The following is a 19,500-nucleotide window of genomic DNA, read 5'->3' on the forward strand; positions in this document are numbered from 1 at the left end:
TTGAACATAAGGGCATGAAAGAATCATGATTGACTAAAGGTGCATTAGCAGATGTGAGGTGCCACAGATATACCGTAACTTTAGATGAAAATTTTGTCAGGTGCATCTGGCTATGAAAAAACAAGAGAGCTGCAGCACTTACAAGGATGATTTTCCAGTCCGGGGGTCAATGTAGGTTGTTGTCTTTTTATTGTGATCCACAAAATATGGAATACCATCCACTGTAAATCTCATCTCCCAGCCCTCAGGCAGTGGTTTCTCATTCAGGAGTCTTAATCATACAGAAAGAATTGTGATTACCATTAAAAGCAGCATATTATTCAGCAAAAAGGCTGAGCTATTTATAACAGTGTCAGGTAAACAAATAACATACCATAACATAAATTATTTCAGAATAAACCACATGCTTTTTATATTTCATGCATCATATCTGTTTCTGCATCCTATGACTTATTCCATAAAGTGGAAGAATAAAAAGGCAATGAAGCCAAGTGCTTACCCCTGGGTTCGTGGGTCTTCCCACTGAGTCGAGCGTGTTGGGTGGTGTACAAAGTAGACTCTCCCATTGGTGTCTGTTCTTTTCTCTGCAATATAAAGCATACAAAGTAAGGTCTGCCTTAAATTATACTTAATATTGCTTAAATTCAAATTCAACCTTTAGAGCATTAAAGAAGTTGCCTTTTCCTTCTCTGATCGCACTGCATGCTGGATGATGCCCTCAGACAGGAGGAATAATTAACATGAAGTATATCTCATTTGTCTATATACAATTCAATAAAATAATTATAATCCAGAATTTTATACTCAAATAATCAAGTAACTAGATAAAATGTATTTTAAATGATGTCATTCTGACAATTACACTAACAAGCCAACTTGTATTGTTATTGCAGATGGAATTATTAGGTGTTTTGCTTTTTATTGGCAATAACGTCTATAACTTCAATTAAGAAGTCAATGGTGCCAATAAATATTTCTCCTATTTCCACTATTATACCATTTCAACATCCCCAGTAAACAAATTATCTTATGCTTCCCATCTAGAAGGAATTCTGACCTTTTCAAAGCTGTTGTGTGGGCTGATCTAGACAAGCAAATGACACTGCATCTGACCTGGAGTGCTGCTCAGAGGAGAGAGACACTCATCAAAACTGACCTTTACCCATCTAAAATTTTTGAAACAAGGAGGAAGGCCCAAGAGATCCTAAAACCATTTTCTTGGAAGTTTTCACTTTGCCTTGTGACAGGAGTTCAGCTGAACACATTCCATTCAGCACTCAGGCTGCTGCTGTCATTCCTCAGTATGTTTGCCTGATTTATTTAATTGCATCCACCACAATAGCTTATCAATATTTTTCCAATGAAAAATAAAACCTGAAACATTTAACACTAGAGCATGCATTCCTAGAGACCTGAGTGATTACTTCTAATATTCAAAGATAAATGGCAGCCAAAGAGCTGCTCCCAGGTGAGTTAAAAAAAGCAGTTTTATTCATTAGACCCTGATTGATATTCTTATCTCTATTAATATATCATGCAATCATATAATGTATTACCCCATCCATGCGGTAGAGGTCCAAGTGGATCGAATTCTTTATTCTGTGTCACTGGAATTTGATCTTGGAGCTGGAATGGTTAATAAAAGTCAACGTAAGAAAAGTATGTCAACAATGAAAAGTCAGAAATAAACCTGCACTTTTTGAAAAGTGGACAAGCAGAATAAAACCATTTTGGGAATTTGAGCATTATGACCGTAAATTATGCCATTATGTGGCCAATTCAAACTCAGTCTTGACTAGTTTCCACATTGACTGGCAGAATCCTCCTGCCCTTAGCATGCATGTCTCTGTAATGTTGCCAGAAGAATAAAACACTTAAAAGCCCTACTAATAAAACATCAAAACAGTGGAGATATCTGGGGTTAAAACAGGTAAATTCTACAAAGAATGAATTCTACCTTCTACCTTTTTTTGTCAGCTTATTTAACATCACAGCTTTTATTAGCACAGTTTACTAATTTCTGTATTGGAAATTAAAAATAAAAGTTATTTATTCAGTCTTTAATATTACAGCAGCAATGGTGTTTTGGAGAAAAGGGGTTGGAAAGAATATGACATCAATTACTGGACAATGGAACGGGTGTCACTTACCCCATATATAAACCTCTGGTTAAACTGCTGCATGGCACCCTGCAGCTGGTTTCGCTGCAGCTGCCACTGCTCGTAGTTCCGCACAGACTCAACAGTGGGGCGCTGCCAAGTAGTTGTCCTAGTGATGTGATCAACATAGTACATACGGCCCATTGGGTCAAGGCGTCGCTCCCATCTGCGGGCAGAGGAGAAGGACAGTCTTAACTAAGCTGAACCCTGAACTGTACTGGCCATTAAGAACAGATCACTATGCATCCCTAGAGTCTTGGTATTGAATATACAGCACCTCAGTGTCTGTCAGACAAACAGTGTCACAAAACAACACCTAGGAGTTTACAAAATATAAAAAGCAGTACATACTGCTCCCACCCAATAGGGTGTACGATTACACTTCTGACTTTTCAAAAACTCAGATAAGCTTTAAGTAAAGAGATGAGAAAAATCTTTCTTTTATCAGAACAAATCAACATGGTTTGATCGTGCTTAGTTATATTTGGAAGTTGCGCTAAATTAGGAATTTTTGACTCTACATAAGATTCAACTGTATAGCAAAAAGAACTCCAACAGCTGCAAGGGATATTCAAGCAATAACCAGGAAAACAGAGCAAAATTATATTTGAAGAGCAAAACAGTCACAAATTTAAATTGGCTCTTTAAATCCACTGCATTAAACATATCGAAAGAACAGTTTAATGTATGCTGCCTATTTTCCTTATTGTAACAATAACCTTAATATCCATAAGAGCAGCTAAAACATATGAAAATAGTCAGCTAGTAAATCCATCATCCTTAAGTAAATCCACACCTACAGACAGACTGCACTGCACTGCACTGCACTGCACTGCACTGCCTAGGTTCAGGATGGAGGACAGTATATGGCAAAAATTAAAGGGTAATGTTCTAGATAGACTCTAGTAAGGGTCTGCTGCTCAGACTCCCAGAGCCACGCTCTTGTGTTACCCAGGGGGAAGGGGCTCTGGTCTCTCCCAGGTTGTCCTCTTCTCAATGTGATCTACGAAGTACACACGCCCATTCTGGTCTATTCTCTGCTCCCACCTTCACATGTGCATTAAAAAAAGAATCAACAATCAACCAAATGATCAATTCAATCAATATTTTTTATTTGATTAACAGTCAACTTTACAAACTTTGTAGTTTCTTCAATGAATGAAATGTATGTATCTTTGCTAACCCCATAACCACACCTCCCTACATTCTAATATTTCAAAACCCCAGAGAACTACACTGGCCTTCCTGACAGAAGTTGTAAGGCTGCTGTGAAGGAGAAGTGCCCATCATTGGAACAACACAGTTTATTTTAGAGCCAAGACATAACAGTAATCTAGCATTCCAGGTTGTGTCATTACTGTGTGCACATGTGCTTCTAAGAAATTGCCAATGTGCCATAATGATAACAGCAACACACTACAGGTGGAGGTGTGCTCAGTTGACATGAAATGAAAGAGAGGCAAGAACTCTTGAGAGGTTTAAAAAAAGAAGTCAAAATTCTGTAATTGATAACCCTTGTAATATGCTATGATATCTTTAGGCACAAAATGTGTTGTTGTGAAAAAATGTGTTCTTTTTAACAAAATTATTTTATCAGTAAAATACATAAGCAGAGATACTGTTTCTGTGATTACATTGTAGATTCGTAGCCATTTTCACGGATGACATATTGAAAGCAAAAGAAAAAAAGCCCTTGTAAACAGGATTGTTTAAGTGAGCAGTTTTCAAAAGGCTTGCTAGAGTCATTTGCAGAACATTCAGTCTGCATAATCTATTTTGTACAAGTTATTATTTCAGTTTGTGGAGTGTGATTTTGGGAAGCTGTTCTTATTTCATGAAAACTACACTAGTTCTGTGTGTATGTTCTGTGTGTAAAAGCAAAAAGCTTAAATGACCAAACATGACAAAATAGGTAAGGAAGCAGAAAAAGGAGGTCATTCATCCATCTTACTAGTTTGCTAGTAAGTAATTGATCTAAAATGTTTACTAAGGATTTTTCCCCAAATAGATTTAGAAAATGAGCTGCATGAAGCAAATTTTTTAAGGTAGTAAAGTGCTTTTAAAAGCGATACTGCAGAAGTTCTAGTTCAGCTGATATGCTGAAAACTAGGTTGTGGTTGAGGTTTGTCTAAAAATGGGAGGCACTCACCCAGGAGGCAGGGGACCCGTGCTGACCGGGTTGATTCTGGGGGCAGGTGGGTTCACACCCACACTCTGTCTCATGCCAGCTGACCCATACTCCTGGGATATAGAATTGGGTGTGTTTAACTCAGACTCAGCTGATGCAGGTGCCCTTACTGAGGCTTCTGAATTAGAAAAGGCACTGCCTTCACTGGACACAGACCCATTGGTAGATACTGCAAGCACAAGAGGAACAAAAATGGGTCAGATGCTTTAAACGACTGAAGCCTTTATCATTCATCTAAATTCTAGGTCATAAGGTTCTCTACAAAGGTGACATGAAACAGCAAAAATTTACTACCAGTAAAAATATGCATGATTAAGGTAACTAAAAACCTTTGTCTAACAGAAGTTTTGTGTATGACTGCTTAACACCTATGCAACAGCTCAGTGATGTTGCAGGTCAAGCTATGGTGAGGTGTAGACTAGCTCTTAAGAAGCTGCCTTTTAGAAAATATTTAGTATGCGTTTGTAACAAAGAAAACTATCTGCACTAATATGTTGTGTGAGGTTTTAAATCTCACACTTAATGCAACATTTTACAAAACTTATCTGAATGTGATAAACATTTGAATCTTGGCAAAGCTAAAACAGACCATCTCCTAAGCATAGTCATTAAACTTAACAGTTTGCTTTATGCTTATGGACATTTTTATTCACTGGCTGTGAAACATGTTCCCCAATAGCAAGACTTACAAACCATGTTCGTTCTTACTCCCAAAATGGAGAACAAAAGTAACCACACAGTGCCAGGCACAGCAAAGGTGCCATTCATCCTGTAAACACCACTACAGTAGGAAAACAAGCAGGTGAAAGACAAAGCAGAGCACAGCAGGCAGAGAAGTGGACGAGATTGTACCTGGTGACGCAGTAGGTCTACGGGGGGTGGGGGGCGGAGGTCGGGAGGGTCTCGGGGGCCGGAATGGCTTAGAACCGCCTGCAGAGAGACATGGAGAGCCTCTGCCATTCACCGCCATGCCGTTTGGAGCTGCCATGTCCTCAATACTTCCCGAGGGAGATGCTTCCCTGTTTATCCTACAACACAATCATTTGCACATCTAATTAATCTAAAATACAACCAGACAGAAGCATGCATTAATAGGCCACTGCACATGGGGCTGAAAATTTAAATGTGACATCAAGAAATTAATTTTCTACATCTGCTCACGTCCAATCTGTCCTAGTACCCTGGTGTGCAGGGTATTATACCTGCTGAATCCTGGCAGGAAACTCCCTGAGCGGATATGATTGCTGGTCAATCAGGATAGCGCCAACTTTGCTTCACTTTTGGCTCTAAACATGTTCACAAACATGAGCCAGACTTAATGACAAGTCAAGGGTCTGAAGGCATTTAAAAGATGTCAATCACAAAGTCACAAAAAAATCACAAAATCAAAATAAATGTGATTTAATTAACCTCTGGTATCCGGCTTCTGAATAGCCCAATTCTACATGTTCTTCAATAAGAGTTACTAAGCACATGGCAGGTTCCAAATGCTTCAATGGAAGACAAACTGCTACCTAATTAAAATCATATGGCAACCTGGCCCAATATACTCTAAAGTACATTTAGAGATTCATTTTAATAGCCACTATGAGCCTGATTTATAAAGAACATCCACATCATAACTGATATAAAACATATGGGTTTAGTTGCAAAACACTGAAAAAAAACATTCCATGGGGCTGCATCAGTATGAGCACTGCTACAGAATGAATAACCAAACTTGACACAATGTACTTTAGCAATTTCTGATGGTATTTAAACAATAAACTGACTGCATCACTGTTGCAAAAAGGATAACTATTTTAGCAATTTTCATTTCTGTAATACCTTCACCTTTAAGTAAGAAAACATATTCCTACCCTCCAATGTAGTCACTGTTCTGTCGTGAATCTCCATTGGGCACCATGCCTGTGAAGTGTGAAACAGATTTTAAGTGATGCTGTAAATGTGTAAAGATTAAAAGTCAAAGGGAAAGTTGCTTCAGGGCCACATTTCTGCACAAAACACCATCTAAAGCACTACATCAGGCCTGTGACATTCACTAGCTAAAATGGTTATGATTTGATTTTGGCAGCAAACTATTCTTCATTTTCTCAACCAGCAATAGACAGAACCACAGTAACTGCAGTCCAGCAAGTGATGGCAGATAAACAACATGTATTGTGAAAGAACAGTGCACTGTAGTGGCAAAGACATCTTAATCTAAATTATACCCAGTTTCTTTCATGTGCAAAATTAGATGTGAAGGCACCGTGGTCAGAAACTGGTGAGATTACATTCCACGATGAAATCGTTTATGTGTTGACAGATTAAAGCCCAATAAATTCTGATCCAGAATGTTAATTAAAGTTGATGCCTACAGATGGCAGCACATTTCTGAAGAAAAATAAGTTGTATTTTAAAAGCTTGATAAACGGCATGGAGTGACATCAATTTTGTAGTGGGTTCACAACAGAAATGCATTATGCATCACAGTTAACACAGACTTACTGACACTTTACCTCACCCTAGCAGACCAACATCAAAGCTGCACTAAAAAAACTCAATAAACCATGTTTACGACACACTGAGGCTGATCAATAACACTTAAATTTCCTGTACTGATTCTCTTACTATAACCATAGAATAATAAAGGCTAAGGCCTTTACTGAATGAATTTCATATTGGTAATGTCATAACAGTAATTTAGAGGAAAAAAGCAAGCTGTTGGTGTCTTTGTGATGGAAAAATACAGATTCCCAAATTACAGGACACTTTATAAACCACAACAAAGCCTTTTTACTCTCCTATTGCACTAGAATAGCGTCTTAAAATTAAAATCTAGAAGAGTTAAAAATAACTTATTTATTGGTATAATAAGAAAACATGTTCTAATGCAAAAAAAGTTATTTTTCTAGAATTAAAATAAACTGCAGTTATGTTTTCTACACATTGGATTTTCCAGTTTAAAGGTAGAGCCTAGACTGTTTACACCTGAGTTCCTAAATTAAAATGTATTCATTAATTTTTATGCCAGTTGAAACACAGATTCAGCCATAAAAGCACAAGAGACTTAGGTTGACTCACTCAGGCTGTTCGTGTCTACAGATGCAAACGTTTCTGGATCAACCTGCATTCCATCCAGACACACTGACAGGTCTCCCACCACATCTGTCTGCTCCCTGTCACTGGAGAGGTGCAATGTCTGCACAACCTCTGAAACTGAAACGAAAGTGAAAGGCCTGCAAATCAGAGCTCTGTACAACTTTTCACAGCTTTAAAGTTAATTAAGGAACTGGAGCATTTAACACTTGCCAAACTAAAATAAAATTGGAGGCCTGCAAAAACAAATGTTTCAAGAAACCAATCATAATATTTTATCATGATTGACCCTTTTATGAGTGAATAATGTGGCGCACTCTTAATCATACACCCTTATAAGTGCATCCACTTCTTGCACAGTAAAGAAACAATTTCCAATCAAACTACATTTGAAAAATGTAAAATCATAATACAACAATGTTGGTTAGCATGTTACTGATGACTCAACGGCACCACAAGAAAGGAATTTCAGAAAGCAGGAAGTATTATCTAGAAATATGAAACAAGCACTAATAGCCTTTAAAAAATAAAACAATACTACAGTTTAGAAATTCACTCTTTACTAAACAGAATATAAAAATCTAATGCATTTATTTTCATGTTCTAATTTTATGCCTATGGATGTAAAGGTAAGGCAATACAACACATAACAGTTGTACAGTATTTAACTTCTACAGCTCACTTAACCAAAGAAGCTTTGCACAAAACTAATTTTGCCTGTGAAGATTTATATAGTGTACTTACTTTTCATATTATTGGACTTCAGAGTTTCAGTGACATCCAGTGTGGCTATTCCTAACATAACATCTGCCTTTAAGGTTTGATGACTCCAAACCCGGAAAATTAACTTACTGAAAGGGGTAACAATCCTATGGGAGGGAAAAAATCAATTCAAATCAGACAAATACGGATTTCTTCATATACGGATGTATATGAAGAAGAGATTTTTAACTCAAGTATAGCTGGTAGGAAAAAGATCAGATCATAAAAACTGAAAAAATATAATATGGAAAGAAAACGTTTCTAAAGCTCATTTGGCAAGATCGCATTTGAAAACAATCAAGGTAATTTCTCAAATTACATTTCTCATATGTCTACTAAATATGAGAAATTGGGGCGAAGCAGGGGCTCTGTGACTAAGGATCTGTGCCTGTGGCTGGAAGGTTGCCAGTTCAAATCCCGCAGCCGACAGAGGAATCCTACTCCATTGGGCTCCTGAGTAAGACCCTTAACCCCAGCTGCTCCATGGGCGCTGTACAATGGCTGACCCTTCGCTCTGACCCCAAGCTTCTCTCCCTGTCTGTGTGTCTCATGGAGAGCAAGCTGGAGTATGCCAAAAGACGAATTTCTAACGCATGAAACTGTATATGGCTAATTAAGTGATCTTATCTTATCTCTTATGTTCTAGGGTTTGCAACTCTATATACTGTGCTGTTTTGTGCATACATGAGTTTTATTTATTTGACTGCTGTGGAACTCATGGGATTTTTCTGTATGCCTTCCATGGTATAAAAACTGGAAGGAATATATTTAATAGCACTTATGTTTAGTAAGTATGGTTTGTGTGTTTTGAAAATCAGATACTGCCACAGTGCTTTTTGCTGAACTGTAGGAAAGATGTGGTGGTGCTGACATTTGGAACTGAAACCCTGTTAGACAAGGGTCTAAATAAAGATGGTGCTGCAAGATGGGAGCTTTACAGTATGTAAGTAAAGGATAGAATGTAACATCAGCAGGCAAGAGCCTGTAGTCAGGGTTCTCTCGCACAAGGACACACTGCACTTACACCGTGAGAGGCTGATTCCACTTGGGGCTGTGAGTATTGTTGCATTTTTCCGTTTTTTTGGACTGTCCGTCCACTGCAACTTCCACATAAGGACTGGGCCCAAACCAGTTTTTTTTGTTTTCTTTCAACTTGGCTGATAGCACTGGAAGGAAAAGAAAAATTCTAGGAGTCATATTTCAAAATTAAGTACTAATCCCTTGATGTTATACACCATCTTAAAAAAAACTATATTCTAAATATTCACAGAATGTATTTATATGTCAGATCTAAACCTGGTTCTACTGATCACATGCAATACTTCAAAAAGTCAGTGTCATCAATCCAGCAGTGTGAAGACTCAAAGCTCAAGGCACAAATATTTTAAACTTTAAAAATGATCTAGGATTAACCAAGACTCCAATCAAGCTAAAAAAATCTTGTTTAATTCACAGAAGATGAAATTCAAACTAATGAACATCAATGTCCAGCAGCACATCAGGAGAATCTTCTAAGAGAATGTGGCCAAGATTCTTTTATTGTAGGTAAAGTGCTTACAATCCAGGCCATATCTTTCTGAGCATAAATGTAATTTCACACTAGTGGAATCAAATATACTTTGGGAAAGTCTTAGATGTACACTGAAGAGAGCACTATCACGAGAAACAGAATGCAATGGAACACGCTCTGCAGGAAGAATTACAGAGCAATCTGATCTTCCTTACTTTGTATATATGAAAGGATTACAATTTGAATAAGTAATTTTGATGATGATCATGATAAAATAATTCCTTGCATTTTTATAGTATTTTTCATTGCAAAGATTCCAAAACATTATTTGCAGGAGAGAACCCACTTCATTCACCACTGAAATGTTACCACACCTGGGTGACACACTGCAGCTATTCTGTGACAGCAGCCTCACTGCATAGCAGATCAGAAACTGCTGAGAAACTGCTTTACTTCAAATAAAATTAAGGGGGACCTTTATGACAGCGCCCGATTATATACGCCCAGAGTTAAATTAAGTTAGAACACCTGGTTAACATTCCTACTCTTATGAACTATGAAATATTTAATAATCAAATAGTCAGGATTCTTGGTTTTACAGAAAACGTGAAGGCAGCACCATAAACAATATACTGTCTTTGGTCACCATAATGGGGCATTGGATTAGAAGTTCTGGTCCAGAGCCACCTGCTGGTCCATCAACACCACTTGTAGCATTATCAAACATGACATTTTCATACTGCAGAAGTGAAGGGAACTGATGTATTAAAGATCAGCTGGTCTGTAAAACTCACCTGTAATCTGAAGCTGTGCTTTCATGGTGAGGCCATTAACAGAGCTTGGTCGGGCAGTGCTGCAGGCCATGGCATAGGGCTGGGAGATCCACCTGCAGCACAGAGAGAGAAGACATTTACATCTGTATTTCAAAACCTTGACAGTACAAATCTGGTATGTGCAGTAACTGAAAGGTGCATTTATGGGCAGTGGCATATCCACTGGGAGAAGAACCTGAGCACAAAGATGTGCAGCCGCTGTGGTGCACGACAGCATTATCGGTTTAATAAGCATCACCATCACCACAAATTGGCTTAACAACAAAGAAAGCTGCTATAAAAAATAAAAGCTAAATTTAATTTACCACTATGCTATGACAAAGTTGAAACTGATTTCTTATTTGTACTCCCCTCCTTGACTTCAAGTGCAAGAATAAATTTCACTCTTAATATCAGAGAACAGCAATGTCACATTGCTTGTTAGTGTGCACACTGTAAGGCCCTCTGGGAATTTTCTTCACTTTTTTCTGCCTTTACAGTAGCTAATAATCTGCCTGTATTCATTCTCATCTTTTCAGAGAATAAGAGGATGCATGCCAGACTGCAGTCAGCAGTGCGTATACGACAATAAGAATACCAGGATATGTCCTCTTCTTTGTTTCAGAATGTGTAATTATGTCAGCACATGGCTCTACTTTCGGTTCTGTAATTAAATACATATTTAAGTTCATTTTATCACAGTGAGAAATTTCACATGTTCACGGAAGACTTTTCATGTTTCAGAAATACACTTCTTCTTACAATACCCTTAGAACATAGGTAGACATTAAGTTTTAGATATAGAAAGGTCTTTTGTACAGATCGTGTACAGATGCAATCCTGGCAAACGTAAGCTTGATTGCTGAGAATACCATCATTCTTCTTAAAACAGCAGGCCACACTGTAGAATGTTTTTTATGGTAGCAATGACCTATGTTCTGCACAGACACTTGTTGCCAGTTTCTCAGCCTTACTTGAGAAAGCTTGAGAAGCTTGCTTCATAATCAATCAGAGAAAAAATGTTTTGCATTGCCAAAAATAACTTTAGTAGAAACCCATTTTTAAACACAAAATGTGCAACTGTTCATTTATCCCCAAAGGGTAGGGGGTCAGAAACAGTCATTACTACTTTTAAAGGTCAAACAGCAAAAATGAAGTCTTTACACAAGCTTTGAAGTGACATTTTCCAAAAACAAAGCATCATCTTTCTCCAGTATGAGATCTATTTGATTTCTCCAAATGAATTCTAGTTTGTAGGTAGATCAGTATCTACAACACGTCAGCAACTACTGGTCTTCTCTTATCTAATGAGATATCAGCAGACAGCATTAGTGTTGTTCACTAAAAACACAGACACCATTTTATTGCCTGTAACTACAGTAACTGCTGCAAAATGATGGTATTATTATTCTTTAGAATAAATACACAATATAAAACAAAGCCCACTACACAGAAGAACTGTAAGACGTTGGAGGTTTGTTCTTGTCTGCAAAGGCAGCAGAACACCAGGACTAAATCCTAGAGCTGGATGGATCAGTGCCATTGATAAAACACAGGAAAATGAATCTGAAAGCTATTTTTAATCCAGGACCCACAATGAAATCTATTTGCTGCACGAAGGATGTTTACTTAAAATTCAAGGACTGGAACAGAATTTGAATGCTCACATATAATTACTGCAGAAAGCACAATGTTGACATATTTTACAAGAGAAGAAAGAAAACACTACATTTTGGCTGTGGAGCCTTCTTCGGGTGTAATCCCTTCTAGACATTAGAGGAAAAAAAACAACATTCTAAAATAAGAGTATAGAATGGGTTATCTTACTCAATAAGGGTAATCTTACTGTAACAGAGACTGAGGTTCTACATAGGTTAAGACTGCTTTAAATTAATAAAAACACCAAAGCCTAATGGTATTTTCTCAGCTGTACTATAGGGATTGGAGGATGTTATTCACAGACCTATAGGAACAATATTTAAACTCACTAAGGACCTGTATTCACATATTGGAGAACTGCGAATGTAAAATTACAAATGTCAATAATAAAAAGTGAGGCAAAACTGAACTACAGACCTATTAGCCTTATTTCCTTTACTGGTAAAGCTATGAAAATGATGGAGCTAAAAAAAACAATCACATTTTAAAAGAGCTAACACAGAAAGGAAAAGTCACATACTTATACATAAATTTATACATACAATTATATAACAGTGAACAAAGACAGCAGATAACACAAAAAATACAATATATTTACATTTCCAGAAAGCTATTGATAAGGTCCTTCAGAAAAAGTAGACTGTCAAATTAAAAGCCAAAGTAATCTAAGGAAATGTTTGTAAATGAATCAAAAACTGGCTAACAAACACCAAACAACATATCTTAAGGTGCATAACCCCTGACTGGGTAGACTTAGTAGTGGTGTATGAAACTGGACCAAGGCTCAGCCCTCTTCCTGACCTAAATCAACAATTTAGATTTTGTTATAGTTAGCAAACTAGCAAATTTAGCTAAAAAAAGTAATGGAGATTGCACACATTTGGCAAACAAAATTTAACATTAATGAATCCAAAGTGATTTGCACAGGTAGTAGGAACACATACAATACACGTTTGTATGGGTGATTCAGCCTGCAGAAAGATAAACATAAATAAGATTTAGATGGTTATGCACAATCTTCTATGTCCTTATCAAGACAATGCAATAATCCAAACAGAATACCTGCACATATAAGGGAACCAGGAAAGGTTTATTCCATGGTGAAAAGAGAAGAAAAGAAACATAACATTTTGGCTGTGGAGCCCTCTTCAGATGTCACACACCCGAAAGCGGCTCCACAGCCGAAATGTTGTATTTTAAAGCATAAAAACACAAATTAGCCCTATAGTGCACTATATATTTTTTTCATTCCAAAATATTGTTCCTATAGTCCAGTACCCCAAATAAATGAGAGGATCCTTGCAGGTGTGCTGATGAGCTCAAATGCCATGTGTTTCCCCAAACTGTCATTGAAAAACCCTGTGGGTAAAGTGGATGAGCAGTTGATGAGGTCATGAGCCAAGTATGAAATGGCAGATCCTGTTTGATTTTAGTCAAAACAAGTTCAAAAATCATTTCAAAGCTGGACAACATGGGATTTATTGAAGTGTATTAAGTTCAAAGGATTGGTAGATAGAGCACTATGACCTCAGAAGTCCTTCATACAATGACATCACATAAATGATAAGGCTTGGAATGCAATTTCACCAGATATCAGTGCCCAGTGTGAGCATTGTAGTTTCCAAACTACGTGAAAAAAAAAATATATAATTACATTTATTAAGAGATTTCGCCTGTTGCATAGTTATTGAATACGTTGTTTGGTTATACAGTTTTCTTGGTATTTCTGCTATAGTGTTTAACAACAAATAAAGAAGTGTTGAAGAAGTTGAGGACCTTGTGTTATTGTGCAAAAGGCTGCAGAACAGGTTATGCTTCAGATCACCAGGACTATTTCACAATTTGTGGTCAAAGACGTGGCATCACAATAGTATACCAAAAAGGAATAATATGCGACAGCAAATAAGACACTTTTTTTACACTAAGACGTGCACCAAGCTATCTGGAACACACTGCACAGGGGGAACAAGGTGGCTGGACAAAATTTGAGACTCACTTAACTGCTGTAACAAGCTGGGTTGAACTGCCTCATACCAATTGTGGCTTCAGCAAGAGAAAACCTTTGAGTATCCTTTGATGGTCGGGAGGTTCAAAGAAGCTCCCAGTATTTACAAAAGCTCCTTTTCTTCTGTCCATAATGACATGCCTCTCACACTTCTCACCCTGAGTGGCTGGAATTCACTTGATTTAAACAGACAGGGCTCAATCAGTGCATTTTGACTACATATTTTCAACCACAACAACACTCCCACTTGTTAAAATGAATGGCATTTCTTAATTCTACTGCAACAAGATTTTCTTAAAGAGAAATGCAGAATGCCTGTTGCATTGTCTGCTTATTAAGAGGCTGAAAATTGGAAATACAATCACACTTTACAGCAGGATGAGAGACAGAGTGTTTTTGCACAGGGCTTGTGTTTCAGCAAAACTCTTACTTGAAAACTTACAAAACACTACTGAATGTAGCAGAAGGGTTCAGAGGCTTATATTCAGAAGCCTGGGGGGGGCATCAAGAGCTTCTACAGTATATGTAATGTTCCCAGCCATCAAAACCTGAAGCATTTTCATAGCACTTGCCAAAAACTACTGGCAGATGAGATACAGTGCCTTGCGAAAGTATTCGGCCCCCTTGAACTTTTCAACCTTTTGCCACATTTCAGGCTTCAAACATAAAGATATACATTTTTTATTTTATGTGAAGAATCACCATCAAGTGGGACACAATTGTGAAGTGGAACGAAATCTATTGGATTTTTGAAACTTTTTTAACTAATAAAAAAATGAAAAGTGGGGCATGCAAAATTATTCGGCCCCCTTGCGTTAATACTTTGTAGAGCCACCTTTTGCTGCGATTACAGCTGCAAGTCGCTTGGGGTATGTCTCTATCAGTTTTGCACATCGAGAGACTGAAATTCTTGCCCATTCTTCCTTGCAAAACAGCTCGAGCTCAGTGAGGTTGGATGGAGAGCGTTTGTGAACAGCAGTTTTCAGCTCTTTCCACAGATTCTCGATTGGATTCAGGTCTGGACTTTGACTTGGCCATTCAAACACCTGGATACGTTTATTTGTGAACCATTCCTTTGTAGATTTTGCTGTATGTTTGGGATCATTGTCTTTTTGGAAGATAAATCTCCGTCCCAGTTTCAGGTCTTTTGCAGACTCCAACAGGTTTTCATCCAGAATGGTCCTGTATTTGGCTGCATCCATCTTCCCCTCAATTTTAACCATCTTCCCTGTCCCTGCTGAAGAAAAGCAGGCCCAAACCATGATGCTGCCACCACCATGTTTGACAGTGGGGATGGTGTGTTGAGGGTGATGAGCTGTGTTGCTTTTACGCCAAACATATCGTTTTGCATTGTGGCCAAAAAGTTCGATTTTGGTTTCATCTGACCAGAGCACCTTCTTCCACATGTTTGGGGTGTCTCCCAGGTGGCTTGTGGCAAACTTTAGACGAGACTTTTTATGGATATCTTTGAGAAATGGCTTTCTTCTTGCCACTCTTCCATAAAGGCCAGATTTGTGCAGTGTAAGACTGATTGTTGTCCTATGGACAGACTCTCCCACCTCAGCTGTAGTTCTCTGCAGTTCATCCAGAGTGATCATGGGCCTCTTGGCTGCATCTCTGATCAGTCTTCTCCTTGTCTGAGCTGAAAGTTTAGAGGGACGGCCAGGTCTTGGTAGATTTGCAGTGGTCTGATACTCCTTCCATTTCAAGATGATTGCTTGCACAGTGCTCCTTGGGATGTTTGAAGCTTGGGAAATCTTTTTGTATCCAAATCCGGCTTTAAAATTTATATCTTTATGTTTGAAGCCTGAAATGTGGCAAAAGGTTGAAAAGTTCAAGGGGGCCGAATACTTTCGCAAGGCACTGTAAATGTACACCCTCTTTGCAAACAAGTTTCAGTTTTGGGGAGGTTTCTGTGAGCAAGGCTTACCAGAATACTGCTCTGACAGGTTTCCATTTAAGACATGCAGAGTGAGGTAACTGGATTAAAATGTGGCTTGGCCCCAGGCTTTAAGCATTGTCAGACTACCTACTGCCTCACATATATATGACTTGAACTCAAAAAGACACTGGCATGCTGCAAGACACAAGCGTCTTCACCAGAATATTTCATGAAAATGGAGGAAGTGAAAGTATGAGATATCATGCTTCTCTTCACTACAGATCATTTATGTTACTCTCCCAAAAGTGCAAGGACAGCACATAAGGTTGTTCGTATGCAAGTGGCACTTGTGGAAAGAAACAAGAACCTAGTACTGTAAATCAACTTCAACATACAGAAATGGGGTTAAGGTTATACAAAAATCACAGAAAAGGGGCATATGCTTTCTGTGGCATATGAGAGATACAACACCACTGACTCCTGAAAACTCTCTGTAATACTCGAGGCAAACAGAATTCTGCATACTGTCTGTTATAGCTCCATCGACCTGAAACTGCTATAATGCAAAACGTTTTCCTGGAAAATCAGGTCAGCAACAAATTTGTTGCTATGAAACTGCAGGCTGAAACAAAACTGCCCTGCTTTTGGATGTTGGATATGCCATCACAGTCGACCTCAAGCGACCAGCTCATTAAACCCAATATAATGCAATTAGCTAGGAAGCAACACATTTTAAAACCACAGTACTATTTTCCTAACCTGAACTTTTTAGGCATTAGCTTGTAAAACCATTTAACACTTCCTACTGAATTGGGACAGAATGCCAAGACCTTTTGATTTTGTACAGCTGAGATCTTTTAGGAATTCCAAGATTTTTATGCATATTAGAGAACTGCAGGGTTGTAACATTTTATCCAGACAGCATTATAACCAAGCATCTTCTTTAGCAATGGACTACACATTAAGGTTCTTTGGTATGGACTTCTAAATCCATTGTTTTCATTAAAACAAACTGACACTGATGCTTCTAGACTTCTTGAAGTCCTTCCAGGAACACTGTCGACTCAAGACTACTGAAAAAGATTCTGCTGTGCAAAGTCACTGACATTTGGTTCCATGTTTCTCTATTTTTATGCAGAAACAATTCTATGTAGATAATTTACTGAATTTGTAGTCATTTTGAGATAACAGCTAACCCTGACATCTGTATTTTGTAGGATAAAAAGTAGCCAATTAGCTTTATGAATGTGTACAGAGGAACACCTGACAATCAATTAGATTTGATGACTGATTAGCTACCAGAATATTTCATATTAGCTGCGCAAATACAGTTTATCTCAACCTATTGTGAATCAAGCATTGATCTTTCTTTTAAATTGTAGATCGCTGAATGAAAAGATGGTTTCTTCTAAACCAAACTAAGCTGTATTAATTGCAGGTTTATTTTTGTTTTGCTTAAACTGTTGAATAGTCTTAACATTTATTGTAAATTCTGATTATACTGAAGATATTTACAACTTACACAACAATGTATGATTAATAATACAAAACTGAACTAAGGGAATTATTACATAAGTAGTTGAGATCCCTTATGAGGATGCTTGGAGCCCATCAACAGGTTTTCAAAAGACAGGCTTCCCTACAGAGCAGAACAGCAATCTCTCTGCGAGTCTCATTAAGCCTGACAAGGTTGGAGCAGGGTGAAATCCAAAGCACATTCCATTCCACAGCCATTCCAAATCTCTCCTACAGTGGCACATTATTATTCAAGCCACCCTACCATAAATGAGCACTCCAATATTCGTTTACAAATATCACTTTCTGTAAAAAAACAAAACAAATATGTTTATTTTATCCTGAAGTAGGTTTGTCACTGTCATAAGGTTTCACACTGTGAGAGGTTTTTCCATTAGAAGTTAAATTTCTTTCTCTAATTTTAATGTTTAGTAACGCAATGTTTGCTTTAAGCAGCTATACATAATTTATTATTTCCCTTCCTGCACAAAATGTGACTGCTGTATAAACTTTCACTTAGATTATCTCCACAGTTAATAATTTATAGCTTGTCTTTACCTGCCATGAGGCTTCCTAGATACTGCTGGTTGGAAACAAACAGCATGGTAAATGACTCCTTAGAGTACAGCTTATCAGCAGAGAGCAGAACTACTTCACACTGAAACCAAGGATAATAGATTGCAGGCAGAGAAAAAACATTCTTCTTCAGAAAAAAAAAGATTTTAAACCAAAATGAATTGGGCTGATAACTGATAAGTGACTAGTCGCCTTCTTTTGATGCCATGGTATATCTTCTACTTGTATATAAAATCTCACTGGGACTAAGGAACAATATTTGAATTACTGCACAAGTAGACACAAAAATGTTTTAAATGCCTGTCTTAATCATGGGCAGTACCTTTTGTGCTTATTAGCCATGTTCCTATACATACTACATCACAGACAACAATTATAATGGAATTGTTAGTAATTGTGGCAGACAAATACCTAAGATACTAGATGACTTGTATCGCTTCTATCACATACACTTAGTATTTGTAACAGACTTCCATAATTAAGTTCTTTTAAGTAATAAAGTACTAACATGAGCCTAAATGTGAAACTAATAAACCTGCCTATTTCCAATAGTGTTGGTTTAAAGACGAAGAAATGAACAGCACACTCATTCTAGTTACATGAAAAATGGCATTTTAACACTTTTGTACAGAGAATGCATTTCATATTCTCCTATCACCAAGCGTGCTTTCAGATGTCCATGCAATATAAAATGTAAAATGGTCAGTACCTTTTTATATGTTACTATCACAGACAATTTCTGATCAAGTGTAAGACTTTAATAACTATGAGCAGAAGAGCTTAGTGCAGTAGTACAGTGATAGCTTGCCAACGCCTGAATACCCAGCATTTAAATCTCAGGATTCAAATATGGGGTTAACAGCTTTACTGAGACAAGCCTCAGTCCATTTCAGATCCCTACAGCTCCTTGTTTTACATTTTATTCTGATATTTCAGAATTATTTTCATTGCTCTGCAAAAATGGTCAATTTTCAACTTTCATTGACCTCAGCTTTTAAACTGACTCCTAAAACAGTTTTGCTCCACCGGTACAAATAAAACTGAATTGAACTGAATTGAACTGAATTTAATTGGTCCCACCGGTCAGTGTGCAAACAGAACAACAGGCTGCAAGCTCTCTTTCCTTTTTAAAGAAACAAGGCCTCTTGGAGATGTAAAGAGTCACAGAATAGAGAACGAACCAGCATTTCAGTTACAGTTCATAATCGACACTATGAAGAATAAAAGGTATTTGTTTACATTCAAATTCACAGAGCTGAATCCCCATTTTCCAACTAAAGGGCCATGAAAGAAATTAATGACACCTCTGTGGGTTTCCTGCGTCATACCTTGAACATAGCACTGTGGTACT

General features: G+C 37.6%; 1 protein-coding gene across 1 annotated transcript in view; it reads right to left on the reverse strand.

Annotated features, from left to right (window-relative positions):
- itcha (itchy E3 ubiquitin protein ligase a) overlaps positions 1-19,500 on the reverse strand; it is a 37,287-nt gene that overhangs the window by 11,876 nt on the left and 5,911 nt on the right. Inside the window, exons 2-13 of the mRNA XM_015364629.2 lie at positions 10,495-10,586; positions 9,215-9,356; positions 8,173-8,297; positions 7,414-7,548; positions 6,207-6,255; positions 5,200-5,375; positions 4,309-4,516; positions 3,111-3,206; positions 2,151-2,325; positions 1,557-1,626; positions 500-584; positions 143-271 (exon numbers count right to left, since the gene is read on the reverse strand). Coding sequence (XP_015220115.1) covers positions 143-271; positions 500-584; positions 1,557-1,626; positions 2,151-2,325; positions 3,111-3,206; positions 4,309-4,516; positions 5,200-5,375; positions 6,207-6,255; positions 7,414-7,548; positions 8,173-8,297; positions 9,215-9,356; positions 10,495-10,564 — 1,460 coding nt within the window. The 5' untranslated portion in view covers positions 10,565-10,586. The remainder of the gene's footprint in view (positions 1-142; positions 272-499; positions 585-1,556; positions 1,627-2,150; positions 2,326-3,110; positions 3,207-4,308; positions 4,517-5,199; positions 5,376-6,206; positions 6,256-7,413; positions 7,549-8,172; positions 8,298-9,214; positions 9,357-10,494; positions 10,587-19,500) is intronic.

This window comes from Lepisosteus oculatus, chromosome 16 (genome assembly GCF_040954835.1).
Source record: "Lepisosteus oculatus isolate fLepOcu1 chromosome 16, fLepOcu1.hap2, whole genome shotgun sequence".
NCBI lineage: Eukaryota > Metazoa > Chordata > Actinopteri > Semionotiformes > Lepisosteidae > Lepisosteus > Lepisosteus oculatus.